We start from the raw sequence: 25,323 nt of genomic DNA, 5'->3' as shown, positions 1-25,323 counted from the left end.
ATACAGAGTCGCCACCTAAATGTTTTTTTAATGGGAAATTTAGGAAACCCTGACTCGGTGCCAAAGGCCACGTGTCCGTCATCATCAAAGTTGCCTCGGCTCGAGAACTTGGGTACGATTGGGGAAGGTCACTTCGTGAGCACCCCCGCTCGCCCGATCAAAGATCGGCCTCTACTAACCATGATATCTATTTTTGAAAACATTGTATGTGCTTATTCCGGTTATTAGCCTAGGTTACTATGTGATGCGCACAGCATACAAATATAGACCGGGTCGCCTGAATTGGAACAAAACATTTCATGTTCGTTTTTTGAAAATGGTTTGCTACCCGCAGGTAGGCTTGAAACATTTGATGATTTACTCCAATTCAGATAACCCAGCCTCCACCCACAGGCATTCAGGCAGTTATATCATATAAGCACATAGCCTCATGGTAAGCATGCTATTCATGGCAGTCACTCACACGCATGCAAGGATGCTAAAGCATAAAACTTACCGAGTACTCCAAGCCAAAATAGAAACTTCATTAGAAATCATGCATGATCCTAACTATACAGAAATGCCTAATGCAACACATGCAAAATGCAATTATAGCAGGCTCGGCTATTCTAAACATGGCGTATGGAATGCTACAACTAACATGTATTCAATTTGGAATTGAAAGTACAATGCAGTTAGTATGATGCGCCGAGCCCGGTGCATGCAATACAGATGAATGATGCAAACATGCTATCATACTGTATGCTAATCAAAATATGCCCTAATCTAACCATCGTAAGCGGATAAACAAAAAGGAGAAAGACGTGGGGTTGGAAGACATACATCACACTCACGCACACTTATTACAGTTATGCCCTCACTCGGAGGGTCCGAATAAATATACAGTCCCGAATAAAAGAATATTACAGTCCAAATATTACAGTCCGAATAATATACAAATTCCTAATTAAATTAACAAATTAACTAAGAAAGTAAATAAAACTGGCATGCAAGCCAGGGACTGCCTTGCTTCTAATGGATGATGCATGTCCGGCTGCTTTGCGCGGAAATCCACCGAGATGCCCCGATTAGCCTCTGTTTTACAATTATTCTTGAAAAGCGTGCCAAGTCCCGAAAAGTTGCTGATTCCTGATTTTGCTGCAACAGAGAGCAGGAAAGGGGCATAGCAGTGTATTTTCACAGATATATGCATACCTCGATCCTCGTGCCACCAATCACGCATACCGAAGCATGATGGCCGAGGAGTCGAATTGCACAATTTAATGTAAGATGAATGCACATGAAAACATAACAAAACCTAACTCCATCATGGATGATCCAGAGTGTCGGTGACTGGGAAATTGAGGCACATTCCGTCACTCGGAGTACGAAATGTACCTCGTTTCCCGTGTCCGAGCTAACTCCTATTCCGAACACGATGCAATATGCATGACATGCAACTAAGATGCAATTCTAACATACACCATGCTATGAAAGTGAGATGCCTCAAAATGCGTGCACACGGGCACGCAAACCGAGAAAATGACAGAATGCAATCTAAGATACAACCTAGTATGCACTAAGCTGTGAAAATGAGATGCCTCGAAATGCGTGCACACGGGCACGCAAACCGAGGTGATGGTATACGCAATGTAAATGACATGGAAACATGATATGGGAGATGTAACATGGACTTACACTAGCATGAGAGAGCCTCAGCCACACTCACATAGGATGCCGATGAATGAAAAACGAAGTGCCTCGAAATTCGTGCACACGGGCACGCAAACCGAGGCAATGGCATATGCAATGCAAATGACATGGAAACAAGATATGGGCTTATACCAACATGAGAGAGCCTCAGCCACACTCACATAGGATGCCGGCGGATGAAAATGAAGTGCCTCGAAATGCGTGCACACGGGCACGCAAACTGAGGCGATGGCAGAATGCGATGCAATGACATGAAAATGTGATATGGACTTATACCAACATGAGTGAGCCTCAGCCACACTCATATAGGATGCCGATGGATGAAAACGAATTGTCTCGAAATGCGTGTACACGGGCACACCAACCGAGGCGATGGCAGAATGCGATGCAATAATATGAAAATGTGATATGGACTTATACCAACATGAGTGAGCCTCAGCCACACTCATATAGGATGCCGATGGATGAAAATGAATTGCCTCGAAATGCGTGCACACGGGCACGTAAACCGAGGCGATGGCAGAATGCGATGCAATGATATGAAAATGTGATATGGACTTATACCAACATGAGTGAGCCTCATCCACACTCATATAGGATGCCGATAGATGAAAATGAATTGCCTCGAAATGCGTGCACACGGGCACGCAAACCGAGGCGATGGTAGAATGCGATGCAATGACATAGAAATGGAAGGCAATCATTCTAATAGAATTTCAGCACTAAAATATGGGGAAAAACAGTCCCGAAATGAGGCGAAATGACACTAAATGCATGGAATTGTCCCGAAATGCGAATTTAGGCACCCGAAATGGCCTATAACTATGCCAAACATGCACAATGTGGACATGTAATGCAAAGAAAGAAGCTAGGCAGTCCCAAAAAAGGCACTTTCACAGTTATAAACATGGCCAAACAGCGAGCATAGGTAGGGCAAAAATGGCATGCAAGAATAGGGGCCAAGAGAGGGGTAATGAAGCAAGTGATATAAGAAAAATCCAAACTGAAAAATTCCCTTATACAACACTGAAGAGGGACCAAAAATATGCACATTTACAGTTTATGGCAGCCTCAAAATCAGTATACAAACATGATAGAAATGCGATGCAAAATGAGGCTCAAAAGTGGCTATAACATGAGGTATGCAAAATATTCACCAAACAGCCAAAGACCCTTAATAAAACATGTAGAATGGGCCAAAATAGGACTATTTCCAGAACTTTAAAATGGCCAAAAACAAAAGCATGATAGGCTAACTAAACATGCGAGAATGGGGAATAAAAGAGGGATATAACATGAAGTGGCATATGGAGGTCCCAAACCATGAAAGGAACTAAATGAAACATGAAGAATGGACCAAAATAAGCACTTTTTCAGAACTGTAAAATGGCCAAAAACAAAAGCATGGTAGGCTGCCATTGCATGCAAAAATGGGACCAAAAGGGGAGTATAAAGGTAAGTACAACATGGAAGTCCCAAATGGTGTTGAGCCCTTCTTCAATGTTGAAGAGGGGCTCAAAATAAGCCTAATATCAGTTTACAACATGATCAAAAACAGATTACTCATGGGCCAAAAATAGCATGCAAGATTATGACATATAAGAGGATCAATGAAGCAAGTGCATCATGGAGGGCTCAAACAGGGTTGAGCCCTTAATGAAAAGTGAAGATGAGCTCAAAAGAGGGCCCCTTTCAGTTAGGGCCGGAGCTTGAAACAAAAAGCATATGGGGCTTACAAATGGATCAAGAAAAAGGGTCAAAGAGGAGAAATGTTACTCACCCTTGAAGACTAAAGCTTTTGTTGCTTCTTGGACCAATTTGCAGCTCCTTTAGCCTTTGAGAAGCCCTCTTTGTTGCTGCAAATGAAGTGATGATGGTAGAGCTTGGTGGTGTAGAAGAAATGGTGATTAGGGACTTGGAAGTTTTTTTAGGAAATGAGAGGGATAGAGAGGGATTTGTCTATGGAAGCTTGAAGACAATTTTTTCTAACCCTTGAATGTGATATAGCTTGCTGGTTATAAGGGCCAAAAAGGGGGTGTAAAGGTGGGGGAAAAGGAGGGCAACTTTCCCCCACAAAATATCCCCCGGATATTGATATTTTCTGGGGGATAAAGCTATACAGCTGTAAAGTGAACAATGCAAGGAACTCGGCCGGCCAGTTACTTTTGCTACAGGTGGCCGGCCGGCCACACCCCCTAGCCGGCCGGCTAGGGTTCAAAAGGGTCAAGCAGATTTAGTGGCCGGCCACCACATGATGGTGTCCTCCCATGTGTGTACATCACAAATATGTGGTTTGGGTTTGAAGAAAATGGCCCCAAGGTGTTCAACATTGGCCCGGAAGGAGGGGTTCAAAAGGGTCAGGCAAGATTAGTGGCCGGCCACCATTTTTTAGGGTCCTCCCATGTGTGTACATCACAAATATGTGGTTTGGGTTTGAAGAAAATGGCCCCAAGGTGTTCAACATTGGCCCGGAAGGAGGGGTTCAAAAGGGTCAGGCAAGATTAATGGCCGGCCATGAAATTTTAGGATCCTCCCAAATGTGTACATCACAAATATGTGGTTCAAACTTCAAGAATGTGACCCCAAGGTGTTCAACATTAGCCCGGAAGTGTGAAAAACGGGCGTCGGAGGGCGTCGGAGGGTGTATAACTGGTTGCTGCAACAATTGCTGGCCTCCCACCCTTCAGTGACCTCCCCGGTGATAAAACAGAGGTACCTGCCAAAAATGAACAAAAACCGTTGCAAAACGAATGCTCGGGGACCAAAACGCGCAGTTCGAGGTCCCGAAAACGGGCTGTTAAGCACCGAAAGTGGCATTCGGCCACGAAGTGGGTTTCTCAGCCCCCAGTGTCCCTCAAAAGGGAGAAAATAGGAAGTATGCCAAAAACCGGAGTAATAAGAGATGGTTAAGCGGTCCCGAACCGAGGCACACGGCCTGACGGCTCCGAAAACCGGAAACCGGACTCCGAAATGGGAAAAATGGCCTACGGCCACCAAATGAAGCCTACGGACATTGATAGATGGTCTACGGGACCTCTCCCTTCCCTCGGGAAAAGAAACAAAGAAAACTGAGCCTGGTTCGCAAACCGAGGCAAAGTACAAAAGAGGGTTCGGAAGTCCGGAAGCAGGGCTCACGGCCGCAACTCTGAAACTTCTGAACGAGCACATTATGCAACATCACCGAGCGCTCAATCAGTGACGTCTGAGTCTTAAGGTCGGTCAAAAATGGGGTGTCTACAGAAGGGTATGTGTTTTACCTCAAGGGAAGAAGTGTACACATTTTATGCCACATATGCTAAGCATGTTGGCTTTTCTATAGCTCATAGAGCACAACATTTTGGAGATGATGGCCAATTAAAAAACTTTGCAATTGAATGTTCTCGAGGGGGGAGAGAAAAAAGAAATCAGAAGTGAACCCTTTGAAGCCATCTTTGTCCACAAAAATTGGTTGCAAAGCAAGGGTACGAGGTACTCTACAAAAGAATGGCACATATATGTTAACCACAGTTAACCTTGAGCATAATCATGAGTTGATTCCCACCGACTCTCGTCATTTTGCAATGAATAAGAAAATTCGTACTCCTGTGAAGAGAAGATTAGAAATCAATGATGAAGCAGGATTGGGGTGTCTAGGAACTATCATTCAATGGTTGTTGAAACAGGGGGATACGAGTCATTGACATTTCATGAGCGAGATGCAAGGAATTACATCAATAGAGCTAGAAGATTAAGGCTTGGTGAAGGTGATGCCGAATCACTTCAAAGTTATTTTATGAGGATGCAAGCACATAGTGAGAAATTTTTTTATGTGATTGATGTTGATGAGGAGTTTCGCATTAGAAACTTGTTTTGGGCTGATGCAAGGAGTCGGGCTATGTATGAATCATTTGGAGATGTTGTTTCATTTGACACAACTTATCTGACGAACAAATATGACATGCCATTTGCTCCATTTGTAGGAGTCAATCACCATGGACAGTCTATTTTGCTTGGTTGTGGATTGTTATCTAGTGAAGACACTGACACATTTGTTTGGCTATTTAAGTCGTGGTTAAGTTGCATGTCAAATAAACCTCCAAAAGCTATCATAACTGATCAATGCAGAGCTATGCAAAATGCTATAGAAATTGTCTTTCCACAGGCCCGACATCGATGGTGCTTATGGCATGTAATGAAGAAAATACCGGAGAAGTTGAAAGGATATGCTCAGTATGAACCCATGAAGTTGGCTATGCAAAATGCAATTTATGATTGTTTGACAACAGATGAATTTGAGGAAAAATGGGAAGAGATGCTTACTAAATTCAATCTTTATGATAATGACTGGTTGGGGGTACTATATCATGAGCGGCATCGATGGGTTCCTGTATATGTTAAAGACATTTTTTGGGCTGGCATGCCAACAACACAACGAAGTGAAAGCATGAATGTTTTTTTTGATGGATATGTCAACCCGAAGACTACATTGAAACAATTTGTTGAACAATATGACAATGCGTTGAGAAGTAAGGTAGAGAAAGAAAAGAAATCAGACTTCAAGTCTCGACACAAAGTGTTTGATTGTCTAACTATATATGGCTTCGAGAAGCAATTTCAACAAGCCTACACCAATGCAAAATTCAAAGAAGTTCAAGGAGAGTTGAAGAGATTAGTGTACTGTCAAGCCGTGATTGTCAGAGAGGAGGGAGCAATTTGTACATATAATGTCCAATAAGCGATGGTAGTTTGTGACAAGATGAAGCATGTGGACTTTGTTGTGTATTTTAATTCAATTGAATGTGAAGTTCAGTGTATGTGTCGGTTGTTTCAGTTTAGAGGGATTATGTGTGCTCACTCACTCGCGGTGCTTGTAAGAAGGTGCATAAATGAGGTGCCAAGTAAGTACATTTTGCCACGTTGGAGGAAAGATTTGGTTCGAGAGTACACATGCATCAAAACCACGTACACTGGCTTTGGAGATGATTTCAATACAAGTTGTTATGAGAGGATGAACAAGAAATTGATCGCCATTATACAACTTGCTGGTAATTCGGAAGGGAAAATTAAAATTATAGACCATGGGTTGGATGAAATGAAGGATAGAGTCATGCAAGATGAATCGGGTGATGTGAGTAATTTACCACCTTCTACTAATAGGATACCATCTTCTACAAAAAGTCCAATTGCCACCGGATGTACATCGGGTGCTAGTACGAGGAAGGTGGTTAGTCCTTTGGTTGTTCGGCGAAGAGGTCGTCCAGTAACGAAACGAAAGGTTGCCAAAGTAGATCAAATAGTGAATCAGTTCAAGGCAACGGCAAAAAAACAAACAAAAGCAAAGGTAAATTGTATATGGAATTGAACTTGTTTTTTATTTTTTTAACAAACTCTTTTCAACTACATTTTTACAAACTCTTGAACCAATATAGGCTGCTAAGGTTCTTCAATTTGAAGCTCAAGCTCAAGCTGAAGTTCAAGCTCAAGCTTATACATCATATTATCCATATATGGTTGGCATGCAAAATAGTGTGTATGCACCTGTATGTGTTCATAAGACGATTTTACATTCATTTTTTGTTTTCATTTACAAATATTTTGTAACATGTCTTTTTGTACTTGAATTATGACAGGTCGTAAATGCTATTGGAGGCACATCTCTTATCCCATCGAACTTTGTAAGCGGCACACCGAGAAGTTTGATTCATGGTCCAACTCAATTTTTTGGATCTGGATCTCTAACCCCATCGGGTTCTAATGCATGCACACTGGGAATGAATGACGGGCATTGCATAGCGCGAATGAATGATGGAGATTGTAGAAATGTTTGACTAGTTTATTGAACATTGACATTTTGTTTTTGAGATTGAAACTTATTATGTTAAGTCCCATATTACATGTCTAACGCATGTTGTATTTGAATTTCGAAGATTGGTTATTGAGTTCATAGTTTATTTTGACAATCTGTATTTCAGCATTTTCATTTCATAGTTGATGGTTTAAAAAATTCTGTAAAAAAATCTGTTTCATTTTGCTATTTTGACAGTGTTTGAGCATTTTGTCAGTGTTTGAGCATGATTTTTTGAGAGTTCATGCAGAATCTCTGTTCACAGTTCATGGTTTAAGAAATTTGTAAGAAAAATGATTTTAGCCAAAATATGGTTTTTTTAGTTCATGGTTCAAATCTGTAAAAATCTGTGTAAAAGTTGCAAAAATCTGTCAACGATGTGAAATCTGGTAAAAATCTGAAATCTGTGTACAAATCTGTGTAAAATCTGGTTCATGGTTCACATTTCATGCTCAAATGTCTGAAATCTGGTTTAAAAATCTGTCTAAAATCTGGTTTAAAAATCTGTGTAATCTATGTAAAAATCATGTTGAAATGTCTGAAATCTAGTTCTGTCAATGATGGTTCATGGTTCATGCTGTTTAAAATCTGTCAATGCTGGTTCATGCTGTCGATGATGGTTCATGGTTTATGCTGTCAATGAGGGTTCATGGTTCATGTTGTTTAAAATCTGTTTATGGTTCAAATCTGTAAAAATCTGTTTATGGTTCAAATCATGGTTGCAAAAATATATCTGTGTATGGTTCAAATCATGATTGCCAAAATATGTCTGTTTATAGTTCAAATCACAGTTCAAATCTGTAAAAAATCTGTCATGGTTCATGCTCAACATCTTGATTCCACAACAATTCCACAACATTTTCATTCCACAACAAACCTGTTTAAAATCTGACATGGTTTAAAATCTGTCATGGGTCATGGTTCAATTCATGGTTTAAAACCTGTTCATGGTACACATATTCATTCCACAATAATTCCACAATAACACATCTTCATTCCACAACAATTCCACAATACCACATCTTCATTCCACAACTTCATTCAACAATTCAACAATGACAATTCAACAATTCAGTGGGTCATTTCCATTCCACTCAAAAATTCAACAATTAACAACAACACATATTCCATTCCACAAAACATATTCAACAATACATATTCCATTCCACAACAAAACATAGTTCAATCTACTTCTACTTCTACTTCTAACTAGCATTACATCTTCATAAGTAATAACACACCAACTACTAGCAAGAAAAACATCACAAATTCTAGTTTTTGCATCTTTGCAGTAACACAGCTAAATTGTTTCGTCATAGATCTTTGTTGTTCCGTCATAGCGCGAAGTTGTTCCGTCATAGATCTTTGTTGTTCGGTCATAGCTCGAACTTGTTCCGTCATAGATCTTAGCAGTTCTCTTTCTACTTGTCTTGGAATTTCTTGATCTCCACATTCTGAATTCATAGGCACACACCATCCAATGAAAAGACCACAACCATTACAAGAGTAGAATAGCTTGTTTTTGTTTCGATCTGTCTCAGAAATTTGAATGATGGCCTTTTTCTTACATGTAGGACAATTTTTGTTCAAGTACATCAACCAATCTGAGCTACTGGCGTTCACAGTTGAACTTGACATCTGCAATAACAAGTTATCTTCATTAACTGAAAATTGAATCAAAAAGTGAACTCAATAGTCTCATATGGAAATAGTCTGAAATTGAATCAAAAAGTTCAAATTCAAACACTGTCAGTTTGAATTTGAACTCATACAAGTTACATTTTCTGTGCATTGGGCTAGTTCCATTTTTGAATTGTAAGTGAAACTTGAACATTAACACCTTGGTTCATGCTGTTTAAGTGAAATTTGAACATTGGGCTAGTTCCATTTCATAAATCCAATTCAAACTCCATTAAGTAAATAGAAGGGTTAAACAACTATTTGATATACTTTGGCAAATTTGATTTCAGAAATTTGATAGTGACTTTTCAATTTTAATCTACTTTGGCAAATTTCAAATAGTTAAGTAAATAGCTCATTAACTATTCAAACTCCATTTCACTTAACTACTTTGGCAAATTTGATAGTCACAGATTTTACACAGATTCAGTAAATAGCTTAGTGTAAGTAAATAGCTCATTAACTATTCAAACTCCAATTCAAACTCCAATTCACTTAACTACTTTGGCAAATTTGATAGTCACACATTTTACACAGATTCAGTAAATAGCTGAGTGTAAGTAAATAGGTCATTAACTATTCAAACTCCAATTCACTCAACGGCAATGGCAAATTTGATAGTCACAGATTTTAGACAGATTCAGTAAATAGGTCAGTGTAAGTAAATAGCTCAAATTTCAATTTTCCAAAGTCACTATCTTAATTTTAATCATCTTATTTAAGTCGAAAACAAAAGCAAAGGTAAATTTGATAAATTCAATTTCAGAAATTTGATAAATTCAATTTCAGAAATTTCAATTTTAATCATCGTATTTAAGTCACTATCTTAATTTCATAAATTTGATTCAACAAATTCAATTTCAGAAATTTGATTTTTACACATATGGAATTGAGAATAATAAAATATATGTTATTTAGGGCATCAATCCATATGTTCAGATTTTACACAGATTTTCAATTTCAGAAATTCAATCCATCTGTTCAGATTTTACAGAGATTTTTACACAGATTTCAGAAATCTGAACAAATCTGTATAAATTAGGGCATCAACAACATATATATGTTAATTTCAGAAATTTCAACAACATATATATTACCTCAACTTGGGGATGACAATTTCTGAAATTTCGGAAGTTGGCAAAATTAGGGCAAAATCAACATATATATATATACACCAGATTGAAATAAAGGCAGTCGGGACTCGAGTGGATAGAGTCAGACCTGTCGTCGGGGCGTGAAGGGGAGGAGGGGGTCCGTTGAATAAGATGGAAAGGGAGGGAGAGAGAGAGAGTGCGTCGGGCGTCGGGCGTCGCAGTCAAGGACGTCGGAGTGAAAGAGAGGAGCTGAAGGAATCGGCCTTCGGAGTTGGGAGTTGGAGCCGTCGAGTTCAGGAGGAGTCGTTCTGCCTCTCGATCGCCATTGTCATCTCCTCTATTTTTTCCCGTTCAAAAATGTGTTTGAATTCTGAAATAGGAGGGGCGTCGGGCTTGGTATGTCACGTGACCCATCACGTGCTGTCCAGCTCAGAGGGGGTCGAGGGGGTCTTATTTTGAGGGGGGCGGAAACATTTTTCTTTCAGAGGTGAAGAGAAATAAATATGATATTCTAGAACATAATTTGACAGAATTTGCACTCATTATTTTCTGAAACTTAAAATTCATTATTCTCTTGCCTACAAGACAAAGATAGTACATAAATGATGATTCATTCATATTGACATGAGAATCCAATACGAAAACTTTGTTGTATTATTAATTAATCCCTTCCTTGGTGGGCTCGGGATTAACAAGAGTAGTTGGGATAATAAACATCCATCAATGAGTATAGTGGTTCAAATACTTCTATAATCTATTTGGCTTCTATTTAGGGGTGTGTGAATTTTATTCCCTATCATTTATTGGAACTTTATATGTCGTATTTAGACATCGTTTAGAAAATTTAATTTTAGCCTTAACAAGCTTTTAAAAAAAGTCATAAACATCAATTAGTGTGTTTGATTTTAATTTTTTAAAATTTGATTTTTTTTTTTGTTTTTAACAAATATTTATAAAATTTTAAGTAATTTTTTTTACTTTTTTAGATACACCTTAATTACATATATTTAAATAATAAAATATTTATAAAAAAATAATAAATACACAACATCGAAAATATATTAAATTTTCGGAGTTTTTTTTTGTTTTTTATATTTAGTGAATTTTTTTAAAAAAAATTCACAAATATTATATTTTTTTAAATGTATTTATGTTAAGTATGTCTAAAAATTAAAAAAAAATTAGTAAACACGAAAAAGTAAAATTTTTTGAGAAGTAAATTCTGAAAATTGAAACCAAAGATTGAATCATTTTCATTTTTTTTATACAATTAAAAAAATTACTAAAAAATTCAAACTCTTCGTCATTATAATGATAATTTATTGATTTTTATTATAATATAATATGAATCAAATTAAAAGGACAAATTTAAAAATCATATAAACTGACACAAGTACATGAAAAGATTTGTTCATACCACTTGAGCGCGGATTCTCGGCCGCATTACCCAGCAGCCGTTTCCAACAGCCCCCAAAACGACGTCGTTTTGGGGGCAAATTTTCAAAAAAAAAAAAAACGCAGAGGAAGGAAGGAGAGGAAGAGGGAGGAGGAGGAGGAGGAAGGGAAGGGAAGGGAAGGGCAGGGCCGGACTGGAGGGGGCCATAACCAGTGGGGGAGGAGGAGGAGGAGGCGGCGCCGGAGGCAGAGGAGACGGCGGCTGCTGCGACGAGGTGGGTTGGGCGACGATCGGACGGCTGCGACGGCCGGCGGCGAGGCGACGGTCGCAGCCTCCTCCCTCTTCTCCCTCTCCGCTCCCCTCCCTCTGGTTTCTCTGCGAAGAGAGAGAAAGCAACAACGAAGAAGAAGAAAAGAAAAAAAAAAAAAAAACCCCAAAACGACGTCGTTTTGGGGGCTGCCGGGTAGGCGGCCGAGGATCCGAATTCATACCACTTTGTCAATTTTTTAAATCAAAGTAAGTTGGCAAAGGTTTTGGACTTCTTAAATCCTATTAAAAAAACAAAAAAAAAAAAAAAAGCCTTTTTATATGGTATCAAACGTAATGGGAAATTCCATGTTTACATAACAATTTTAAGATAAAAAATTAATTAGAAAATACATATACCTGAAAAATATGGAATCCAATATGATGTGATCTTTCAAATATTTATTTCTATAATACAATCCCATTTTTGAAGATCTATTTTACTTATACCCTTTAATATTAATTTCTTTTTTTTAATTCAAATTTAACCAATGAGAGTAATTTTTGGGCATGGTATTGCACCATAGGAAAATCTATTCAAGCATAACGCAACCACCAAATAATTGCAAGGATATCACAAGAAACATATATTATTTAAATTTTAATTCACTGCATGAGTATCATTACAAAATGCAAACAACCAAAGCCAAGTGGAACCAAATAAAAGCCAACACAATCACACATTAAAAAAAAAAAAGACCTCACTACAACGTAGTTCAATGATAGAGCAACATTTTAAAATTAAGTAGACACGCTATGTAGCACCACAGTCTCAACGGTGAGCCCTGGTCCGAACCCAAAGAGCACACCCCAGTCGAGCCCCTCACCAGTGGTCTTGAGTCCTTTCTTTGCTGAACTCTTTCTCATCTCATCTAGGATAAACAACACACAAGCGCTGGACATGTTGCCGTACTCACTTAGCACGTGTCTCGTGGCCCGAAGCTTCTCGGGCTTGAGGGCCAACTTCAATTCCACTTGGTCCAAAATGGCAGGGCCACCGGGATGGGCTATCCAGAAAAGGGAATTCCAATCAGTGATGTTCAAGGGTTGGAATGCCTCATTTAGACTCTTCTCTATGTTCTTGGAAATAAGCCCAGGAACATCCTTGAGGAGATGGAATGTAAGGCCCACTTCACGAAGATGCCCATCGATAGCACCGTCGCTGTCCGGGAGGATGGTTTGAGCCGCTGAGACCAACTCAAACAACGGCTTCTCAACCTCGGGAATTGGGTCTGACCCAACTATAATAGCAGCTGCACCGTCACCAAATAGGGCCTGGCCCACAAGGCTATCAAGATGGGCATCACTAGGCCCACGGAAGGTGACTGCAGTGATTTCCGAACACACAACTAGGACCCGAGCACCTTTGTTGTTCTCAGCTAGGTCTTTGGCTAGGCGGAGCACGGTGCCGCCGGCAAAGCAACCTTGTTGGTACATCATTAGCCGCTTGACAGAGGGACGGAGACCAAGGAGCTTGGTGAGTTGGTAATCGGCCCCGGGCATGTCGACGCCACTAGTGGTGCAGAAAACCAAGTGGGTGATTTTGGACTTCGGCTGGCCCCATTCTTTGATGGCCTTGGTTGCAGCCTCTTTGCCTAGTTTTGGTACTTCAACAACCACCATGTCTTGCCTAGCATCTAGTGAAGGTGCCATGTAGGCACACACATTTGGGTTTTCTTTTAAAATTTCCTCTGTCAAATACATATACCTCTTCTTAATCATGGACTTGTCACCTGAATTGCACACCACATACACAAAAAAAATAAAATAATAATAATTAGAATATAATAAATATAGAATACATCAATAAAATAATAATAATTAGAATATAATAAATATAGAATACATCAATTGCTTAGAATATTTCTTTTGGATTCTATGAATATAGAATATTTTTATAAAATAAAATACAATGTAAGACAAAATGTGAATCCCACTTGTGGAGTTCACACATGACAAGTGAACTCACCATTTATCTCATATCATTGCCTTATTTTTTTAAAAATTCTGTGCACTTAAATTTAAGAAATTATTCCTAAATTTATTCCCAAGGAGATAGTATGTCATGAATTATTATGGGTTTTTTTAAGAAATAGGTTAAAAGTCACTTTCTAACTTTTAACCCATTTTTATCTCTCACAAAAAAATCAAAAAATTTAAAAAATAATTTTTAATCATCTTCCCAAAACATCCCTATATGTCAATGATTATTGTATGAATTATTGAAAATCAATCAATTAGGACACAGCTCCTCCACTACTGCATCAATATGAATACAATTAAAATTGATTTTTTAACTTTTTAAACTTTACTTACCTACCGTTCAAAACAAAACTTTTTAACTTCACCTTTGTCTTTTCTTTTTATTTTTTTATTTTTTATTTTTATTTATTCTGTTTGATTTGATTGATTACGTGTACACAACGTTAACTGCTTTCAGACATTGGGTGGATACATTCTATTTTATTCTGTTACAATTGACTGTTATTTTGTTTCGGAATTTTTTATTTTGTAAATTTTTTTATATATCATTTATATAAAAAAATTCAATCAATTATTATAATTTGTTTAATTTATTATGTTTGTCCAAAAAATAATTAAAAAAATACATTATTTATTTTCAAAAACATATGTATTTATTTTTTTAAAAACCAGTATGTCAAATTAAAAAGATTATGATTATTAAATTGATTAAATTTATTTATGAATGATATAACCAAAATATCTTACAAAATAATTTATTTGAATCAAAACAAGAGTGACCATAAACTCAAACAACAAATTCAATCCAGATCTAGAATTAATTACTAGTTGACAATAAATAACCTCCCAATTTTATCAATTTTAGACTTCTTGTTAGGGGTGGGCAACGGTTTATTCGAACCGCTCAAACCATCCAATCCGCTCAACCCGCATATAAATGGGCGGTTTCGCAAACATAATGCGGGTGGATGCGGTTTGAAATATGACAAATTTGCGGGTTGTGGGCGGGTCGCGGTTTAAACCCGTAACCCGCAAAAACCGCCCGCACTTTAATTATTATTATTATTATTATTTTTTTTTTTTATACCAACTTTATAACTTTTACAGAAGTACCATTATATTATCTATGACACTATAGGATCCTTATTTTTAAGTATTTCTTAACTTTCTTAATGCCGTAGAATTATCAAGTCCTAAACTTGGTTTCTTATATGATTTTCATTGGTGATTCATCCACTTTTTCCTAATAAAATTTTCCTTCTAATGGTCGATGGAACTTATAGTTTGATTATTGATTACTGAACTGACAATTCTAATTGAGTACAACCTTTAATGCATTGATATACATTTTTTTCATGGCAAAAATGCTAGTGTAGGGTCTCTTTGTTTTGGGTACTTTCATTTAATGCATTGATATTCAACTTTTATTTGTAAACTCATCAAAAAATTGTTATCACAAATATATAAAATGAATTTGATGCCTAAATTCGCGGGAAAAAAAAACTTGAAAATTAATTTTTAAAGAAAAAAAGTGTAAACCGCAAACCGCCCGCAACCGCCCGCACATTTGCAAACCCTATCCGCACAAACCGCAAACCGCACTGCGGGCGGTTGCGGGTTGACTTTTTCCCAAACCGCATAGATGCGGGCGGGTCAAAACCAAACCGCAAACTGCACAAAACCGATCCGCGAACACCCCTACTTCTTGTAGTGTTTGTTTTTTTGGGTTGCACCCCGTTGTGCACACGTGGCATGTACGTAAAACAAAGAGCAATGATTCATAACTCTAAATTTAAAATTCTAACAATAACTCTAATGATGTAACATGAAGTAAAGAAATAAAAAAAATAAGACACATACATCAAATCATTTATGAATAGGGCCTATCACCACATAAGTAGAGCTCTTATTAAAACTCTACTTTTAATGCTCTTAAACGTTTTTGTAAAACAAAATAGGGTGGGGGTAGTTGATAATAGGATCTATTTGGTGCTACATTTTATTGTAAATTAAAAGATAGAAATTAAAATTATTTCTTTCCGAACTTCCAGTTAAAAATAAAAATAAAAATTTAAATTTAAATTATTTTTGTCTAATAATTTGTAAATAGAAACTATATTAAACAGAGTAGCAAGACTCTCAAAATACGAAAATAAAAATAAAAATTAAACAGCTTAAATAAATTGCACCAAATAGTTTCTTCAATAATTAAAGAAAGAAAAATTGAATTATTTTAAACTCCTATTTGATTTACATACTAATTTTGAATATTCAATACTGAATGCGGGTAAATATTAACAGTTTTCCTTATTCTCATTTCACAAACTTAGCCAATTAACAATTAATTTAATGATAAATGTCTCACTTGAGTTGCCTCTAACATTTAATTTTAGAGGATCCATTTCAAAAACCACTACAAGTCGCATCAATTCTTACAAAAAGTTTATTTATATAGCACTTTTCTTTTTCTACTTTAATTTTTGCCTAAATTTACTGATAAAAATAATTGTGTATAGTTTATAGATAATTTTTAATTTATATATATATATAAATATATATCTGTTGAATACCCACTTAAATATGATGGGTTTTCAGAGATGAAGAGAAATAAATATGATATTCTAGAACATAATTTGACAGAATTTGCACTCATTATTTTCTGAAACTTAAAATTCATTATTCTCTTGCCTAAGAGACAGATAGTACATAAATGATGATTCATTCATATCCACATGAGAATCCAATACGAAAACTTTGTTGTATTATTAATTAACCTTTCTTTATGCTGTATTTGATTGAAAAATTTGCGAACAGATTTGGAAAGAAAAATAAAAAAGATTGATAAAATGTAAATAAAACATGCTTATATTTCACATAATTTCACACACATTTTCTCTTACTCTTTTCAAATCCCTCCCTAAGTTCTCAAACCAAACACAACATTAGTGGGCTCGGGATTAACAAGAATAGTTGGGATAATAAACATCCAGCTATGAGTATAGTGGTTCAAATACTTCTATAATCTATTTGGCTTCTATTTAGTTGTGTGTGAATTTTGTTCCCTATCATTTATTGGAACTTTATATGTCGTATTGAGACATCGTTTGGAAAATTTAATTTTAGCCTTAACAAGCTTTTAAAAAAAAGTCATAAATATCAATGAGTGTGTTTGATTTCAATTTTTTAAAAATTGATTTTTTTTTTGTTTTTAACGAATATTTTTAAAATTTTAAGTAATTCTTTTTACTTTTTTAAATACACCTTAATTACATATATTCAAATAATAAAATATTTATGAAAAAATATTTTTATAAATTAATAAATACACAACATACAAAAAATGTACTAAATTTTCGATTTTGTTTTTTTTTTTGTTTTGTATTTTTTATATTTAGTGAATTTTTTAAAGAATTTTTCACAAATATTATACTTTTTAAATGTATTTATATTAAGCATATCTAAAAATTTTTAAAAAAAATTACTTAAAATATTAGTGAAAACGAAAAGTAGAATTTTTCAGGTTCGTCTTGCTTAGATGAATCGACAAAAATTAGAAGAATTCAAAAATAAATAAATAAATAAATCCAAAAAATGTTAAACTTTTTTTTTTTCCCCTCGTTCTTTCTAGACTTTCTTTCAATTTATTTTTTTTTTTTTAATAAATATTTTGCTTCTACGATCAGTCTAGTAGAACTCAAAATTATAAACCTTTCAAGAAAAATTTATTAAAAGAAAGTTAAAAAAAACTACAAAAAGCTAACCCCAATTTCAAGCACCTACTTAGGCTTTGTTTGAGAAGTAGGTTGATTTTTTATTTTTTTTTATTATTTTAACTTGGGGTTAAAAAGTCTGATTTACGAAAAAATTTTAACTTTTTTGATATTTTTTAGAAAAAGAATGTAATGATTATAGATTGAATGTGATGTTTTATCTTATTAAGTTAAAAAAATCTATTTTATTTTTTGTGACTATTTTAACCAAAAAAAAAAAAAACCCACAAACCCAACTTCCCAAACATAGGCTTAATATAAACAAGCGGTAGCCAAACAGTGCCTAAATATGGACAGCCATATCACATGCATGGATGTACAAACAAAAAAAAAAAAAAAAAGGAAAAACAACATGAAAATTAAAGCAAAAACACACAAAAAAATGAGTAGATCAGATCTACCTATCTATCAATCCATACTATATTATATATATATATATATATGAAGTCTGGTAAAAATTATAAGTAAAGGACAGAACTTGAAATCCAGATTACGAGTTTAGCTAAAAAAAGACATTTATCACGTGAACAATGAATACTTGTGTGCATTTTTCTTTGTCATTATTTATTCATTTATTTATTTTTTTTGAGCTGCGTATAGAAAGAAAAAAATACTTACACATGCGCTGAAACTTCTCTTTCAACTCCGTTTTATGCTCGCTGTTAGTAATGCGGAAGTAGTAATCTGGGTACGTGCTCTGATCAACGCAGTTGGGCGGAGTCGCCGTCCCGATCGCCATCACCGTCGCGGGTCCCTCGGCCCTCTGTGCCCTCCTCACTTCCTCCACTGTCACCATCTTCGCCGGAGAAAGAAATTCACAGGGGGCGGAGAGACACCGTGTGCGGTGGTGGTGGTGGTTATGAGGTGGTGGGTCTGAGACCACAAAGCTACAGAGGAGGCAGAGTAGAAGATAAGTATTGTCTGAGAGAGCTTGTGACAATTTGATGGGAGGGTGTGATGATTTATATGTATATTGGGAGGGTATTGAAATTGGTAGATGAAGACACGTGCTTGAACACACTCTACTAGCCTTCCCAACAACCTCGTGGAGTCATGGGCCTGGTGGCACGTGACTTGGGTGTTTGGTTTGGTTTATTAAAGTTTGGGCTCAAAAGCCAAACATTTAGGTGGTTCCGGAAAAATTATATTAGTTTATTAAAAAATATAGTAAATTTTACGGTAAATTACAATTATACATTTTTAAATTTGATTAAAATAAGATTTGTTTTCTATATTTTAAAAATTATATTTCATATTTCTAATTTCATAATAAATAATCTCATTTATTAATAAATTATCAAATCAATTAATAATTTTTAATGATATCATAAATTTATTTCAATTAATAATTTAGATAATTTTATCATTTTATAGGGAACATTTATAAATTTTATTTTTTTTAATTAATTCTGTTAAATAAAAAAAAATCTAACAACAACTGTATTTGTAATTTTTCAATTTATATTTTTAGCAAAGCTATCTTTTTTTATGGTAAAATTTCAAAAGATATATTTGTAATTTATTTTAAATTTTATAATCTTAACATCATTGATCTCTTTTTTAGAGAGACTAATAAGAACTAAAGTAACTGATGTAAAGATAGAATGTTAAATAAGAAGGGGGAAAAAAAAATATATATATATATATATATATATATATATTTTAATACAAAATAAATGATAATATCATTTTTTTATTCATTTAATTAATAAATTATTAATAAAAATAGATTAAGTTTTATATAAATTAAAATCTTAAGAAAACTAAATATAATTATGTTAAAATTATTATTTGCCGTATTTATTCTAAAATTTGAGAAATAAGTGTAATTTACTTTATTTATATAATGCACTCGAATGGGAAATTATAAAACATCTATATAATAAAGTAAGACGATTTTTGAATCTTCAACATATTTTTGGATGACTCAAATCTGTTCAAATTGTAAAACAATGGGTAAGATATATTTTTCAAAAAATATCATACATGTAGTTTTTTTACTTTCCCGCTTCTTTCTTACTTTTTCCTTTTCTTACCCATCTTTCCGTGATCCCACCTTCCTTCCTCTTTTCTTTTTCTTTTTTTTTTCTCTCATTTTTATTTTTTTATCTTTTTTTTTTTTTTATTTTTTCCTTTTGTTCACTTATTTTTATTCACATCGTATACACTAATATTATTTGGAGCAAGATTGTTTTATTTATAATTTTTCTTCTTTTGATTTTGTCAATTATGTTTGACACTATCGTTAATATAATCAATCTTAGACCGGCTCATATATGGTGATTATGAAGCCTGTTATATCAAATAACAAATGCAAATTATAAAAAGCATATAATCAACGTGGCATTTTTCGTAAGTCATGTTTGGTTATAGCTTTTGTACTCGTTATTTTAACAAGATTTGTCTCTGATCGACAATTAATAATAAAAAAAAAAATTACATTTTTATATTATTTCTTTAGGAAATTTTTTAAAATAAAATTTCATTACAATTTTTTTTAGGTAAATTTTTTTAAGGTCCTTGGAATTAAGATTTTATATAATAAAAGACATGTAATATTTTTATAGTAGTTGGAGTCCCTTAACATTTTTTCAGAGAAATTTCACTTATTGTGTTTGTGTGTTCCCGTTTGGAATTTCTTTGGACATATCAGAATCCTCTTAGAATTTCTCTGAATGTGTTTGTGTGTTCATGTTTAGAATTTCCCTAAGCATTTTTATTGAATTTTCTCTAGGCACATCACAATCCCACAATGTTTGAGAAAATTCGCACACTGACCATAGCCAGAAAAAATTCATACAGTGACCACAGCCAAAGAAAATTTACAAAATTACAAACAGTAACCACAATTAAAGAAAATTCACACAGTGATTACAGTCAGAGAAAATTTACAAATTTACAAACAATGATCACAACTAGAAAAAATTCACACATCCCACATCCAAAAAAAACTCATACAGTTTAGAGAAAATTCGCGCTGCTTGAATTTCAACAGCAAAAGAAAAATGTCAAATCTTGTCAAATTCTCAAGGGTGACTAATTGAAACAGGGTGAATAAGCAGTAATAAGCTCCAGTTTCTTTACAAACTAAAACAAGATCAACACGTTATAAAGAGATTTCTATTCTATATCCAGCCAACAAGTTTCATATCAGGTGCAGATCATGTACACATATGTAGACACACATATCCCTATAAACAATAGGATATTTTCTACATCAACAAATCCATTGTGAAAATTGAAGAGTTGTGATTGGATTGCATGGTTTTTCCGAATTGATACCCATTTTTTCTGATACTAAACCAATCGATTACGAAGGGTTTTTGGCGAGTGAATTGGAGAGTTTATGGGAATTCAATGAGAGTAATGACAATGAGGAATGGTAGTCTATGACAAATATTGTAGACAATCATAGGGAGAGAGAGAGAGAGAAGAGAGGATGAGGGAGGGAGAGGAAAGAGCAACTTAAACTACGTGAGACATTTAATCATTTATCTGGTTAAAAATTTAAAATTTATAGCATTTTTCTTAGATTATAAAAATAAATATTGTGGATCTCTCCTGTTACTAAAAGTTAAAGATGAATGTTAGATTAAATTTTCCTTTTTTACTTTTATTTTTCAAGTCTTTCTTATTAAGAAATATCTAAAAATTAAAAAATAATTAATATTTTTATAAAATGCATCAATTTACCTAAATTTTTTAATTAAAAAAAAACTTATTTTTTAACAATTGTCAAATACATTAACTTTGTTGCTAATAAATTTTATCTTTAAAAAACAGTAAAAAATATAAATGAAAAAATAGTTGTAATTGCCAAATAAAAATACATCAACTTATCTAAAAAAAATTTATTGCTTTTTTTTCTCTAGCAATTGCTAAATACATTAACTTGTTAGTAATAATTTTAGGAGTAATTACACTTCAGTGACATCTTTCAAAAATAATTATAACATTTTAATTATTAAAGTTTATAAGCTTTATCATCAACTTGAAATTTTGTTTTCAAATTCAAACCAAATTGTTATTTTCTCATAATTTTATCTTTAAAAAAAAAGTTAAAGATCGGGTATGTTTGGTTTGTGTTTGAGAGATGTGTTTTAGAGATAAAAAGTACGAAAAGTTGTTTGGTTTGGTTTTTTTCAAAAGATGTTTTGGAAAATTATTTTGAGAGAGAGTTTTGGAAAAAGTGATTGATTTGATGTGTATGTGAGAGAGATTTGTTTGGAAAACTTGTTTGGTTTACAAGTTTTGAGAAATTTTTTTGGAAAAATTTGCTTGGTTTGATTACTTTTAAAAACTTATTTGTAGAGAAAATTTCTCAAAATTTTTTCAGAAATACAAACCAAACGGACCCAAAACAATGTCCAAATAAATAATTTGAGATAAAATAATTTTTGAAAAATCATGTTATGATTCGGACCAGCGAAGAATAATTCAGCAATGAATGGCCTTCAAGCCTCCACGTGATTTGTAGCCTCATGAGCTACTTTCTCCAAGGAAGATGAGTACTATCTATCGATAACTGTGAACCGAGTTAGGTAAGATGGACGGCCCAGATCGCTTAACCATTTACGTCATTATTTTTAAATTATTTTTCTTTCTTCGTATTGATGATTTTAGACGCCGCTGTTGGAATTTGTTGTTGAAAATGTGTTTGACCAATAATTTTGAGATATTTTTAGGTGCATGGATGATAATTATCATGCCGTCTCTTTGAATAATGTTATAACAATTAATAATATAATATAATTTAAAAAAATTTAATATTTATAATATAATTAATGAGTGAGATCAATAATAATATCATGATTAATATTGGTATATTAGTTAGTACACTAATTGGTGTATGTAGCATCCAGAGTCTCTTTTTATGTTGTAACTAGCTACATTTTTTGGGGGGTTAATTATAAAAAATAAAAATAAAAAAAATTTAAGGTTTCACTTTTTTTTTATTAAATTTTAATTTCCAAATAAATAATTTTATTAAATTATTTATACTTAATAAAATTTATTTATTAAATTATTTATACTTAATAAATTTATTTATACTTAATAAAATTTATTCATTAAATTATTTATACTTTTTTAAATTATTTATTTTAATAATATAGTATTAATTATACTTAAAGTAAAATAAAATTTAAAAATCTCAACTATAAATTAAAATAAATTTACGTAATTTTTTATTAATATTCTATTTATGTAATTTTTTAAAAGTTTTAGTAAAAAAATAAAATAAAATTTATAATTCAAATTTAATATTCTTATTATTTAATAAATAATTCAAAATGGTAAAATAATCTTTTAAGCATTTATCATTCTCCATAATATCCCAAACAAACATAAGATTTAATAAAATAGTCCAATCCAGACATCTAATTCCATGACTAAATAAATATAAGATACAAATTCAGTCCAACCAAATAGTCCGGGGACAATCTATCCCAGGACTTACAGTCCGGTGACTTATATTCCCCCCTTATCCAGTCCGTCAAAACAAACATGGCCTTAGTATTTTCAAATAAATATATTAATTCACTAAAAAGTCATAAATAACACTTTATTAAATCAAAATTTATCTTTTAAAAAATAAATATTTTTGTTTCAAGTGTCAACTATATTTCAAAAAATAAAAACAAAAATATTTTTTCTTGTGTAAAAACTCTTAAACTATTTTTTTATATAAAATATTTTACGTCGAAACAAACAGAATTTTAGTAAAAAAATTTAGTAAATTCTATAAATTTAGCATAATATCAACATATAGAGTATGTAACATATAGATAAACATAAGAAAAAATATCTATATAATAAGTCACAAAGGTTTTTGAAAAATGTATCAAAATGTATGTGAGATACATTTTGATCCAATGGCTAAGATTAATCCCAAGTATATATGAATGGTTTAGATCAATGGTTTATATCAAAATGTATCAAAGGTTTCCCGCCCAACACATTTCTGTGTCTGCCCCATACCCTCTGTCTCCCCCATACCCTCTGTCTTCTTCCCATACTGCTGCAGAGTTGAGAAGCAGATAGTGAGGTGTGTATTGAGAGAAGCAAACTGTCTTCTTACCCTCTGTCTTCTTACCCACACTCCCCCATATCCTCTGTCTTCTTCCCAAATTGATTTGAGAAGGTTGGAGACAAGCACATGTCAACATTTTAGCTCACAGACTGCACTCTTAGCTCACAGTTATTGAATTCAAATTCAAAAGTTATTGAATTCATATATGCTGGGTTCTTAACTGCTGGGTCCAATTCTTATATGCACAGTTATGTTTCGGGTTCCTTTCCTTTCCTCTCTTATATGCTGGGTCCGAATTGGGTCTCTTATATGCACAGTTATCCAATTCTTATATGCATAGTTATATGCACAGTTATTGGATGCTTCATATGAGTATTCTCTCATTTTTATATGCACAGTTATATACTCATTTTTGATGGATGGGTATTGTTCCTTTATGATGGATGCTAGGTCCGAATTGGGTCTCTCATTTTTATATGCTTCATATGGATGCTGGGTTCCTTATATGCACAGTTATATGCTTCATATGGGTCTCTCATGGGTCTCTTATATGCACAGTTATATGCACAGTTATGCACAGCTCCGAATTGGGTCTCTCATTTTTATATACTCATTTTCATAGAGTATTCTCTCATTTTTATTCTCTCATTTTTGTTCTTCTTCTTCAATTTTTTTTTTCCTCAGCTTTTGCCTTCATCAGAGCTTCTGTGGATCACTCTGACCACTCTCACCATTGTTCACTTGGCTCCATGTGAAACAGGAACTTGAAACAGAGGTGGAAATGATTAACTCGGCTGCTCGGTAATCTCAACCGGGAACTTTGCTCGGTAATGTGAAACTGATTTTTAAACTGATTATATTTATACTTAATGACTCAATAACATGCTGGTTTTGAAGCCAGTTCAGTTCGGTGATTTTGAAATAACTCAAGGTCACATGATTCTTGGTGATTTCTTCTTATTACTGTAAATACTACTGTAAATGTTTTGGTGATTTTGGTGATTTCTTCTTATTTCCATGTGGTGTAGATTGTTCTGGTTTATGTGACTCAACTACTTAAGTATACTATGTTAGACTTACATGATGAGTCTGGATGATATATGAGTCTAGATGATAATGACTTTAAGTATACTATGTTATTGCATGTTAAAAAAATGATGCGTTATTGTTGAGTCTAGATGATATATGAGTCATTAAATATATTAAATTTATACTTAGTTATACTTAAATTTATACTCAGTAAAATATATTAAATTCACTCTGGATGATATTTATACTTAATGGTTAAGAATAGCATTTTAAGAAAATATACCAGCATATATTTTCTTAGTTGATAATATACCAGCATATATTGTAGTTTATATTTTCTTATAAACTATGAAATATTTTCTTATAATATAAACTAAGAAAATATAAACATAATATACCAGCATATATTGTAGTTTATATTATAAGAAAATGAGTGGTTTTTTTTTAACATATGGTTTAGAGATTTTCTTATACTGGTATATTATGTAGTATTTAGGATGTTTTTTGTTATATTTTCT

General features: G+C 33.7%; 1 protein-coding gene and 1 pseudogene across 1 annotated transcript; one reads left to right on the top strand and one right to left on the bottom strand.

Moving 5' to 3' along the window:
* Window positions 1–5,338: 5,338 nt before the first annotated feature.
* LOC145795769 (protein FAR-RED IMPAIRED RESPONSE 1 pseudogene) lies at window positions 5,339–6,406 on the top strand (annotated as a pseudogene).
* Window positions 6,407–12,489: 6,083 nt separating this feature from the next.
* On the bottom strand, window positions 12,490–18,598 carry LOC114282078 (chalcone synthase 2). Its single transcript, NM_001426674.1, is given in 2 exon segments — window positions 12,490–13,725; window positions 18,364–18,598. Coding segments are annotated over 2 exon segments (1,170 nt in total). The 5' UTR covers window positions 18,542–18,598; the 3' UTR covers window positions 12,490–12,733.
* Between the last annotated feature and the right edge of the window lie 6,725 nt (window positions 18,599–25,323).

The sequence above is a fragment of the Camellia sinensis genome, chromosome 7 (genome assembly GCF_055761805.1).
Source record: "Camellia sinensis isolate YWXY chromosome 7, ASM5576180v1, whole genome shotgun sequence".
Classification (NCBI taxonomy): domain Eukaryota; kingdom Viridiplantae; phylum Streptophyta; class Magnoliopsida; order Ericales; family Theaceae; genus Camellia; species Camellia sinensis.
This window is presented reverse-complemented; position numbering and strand designations above follow the sequence as displayed.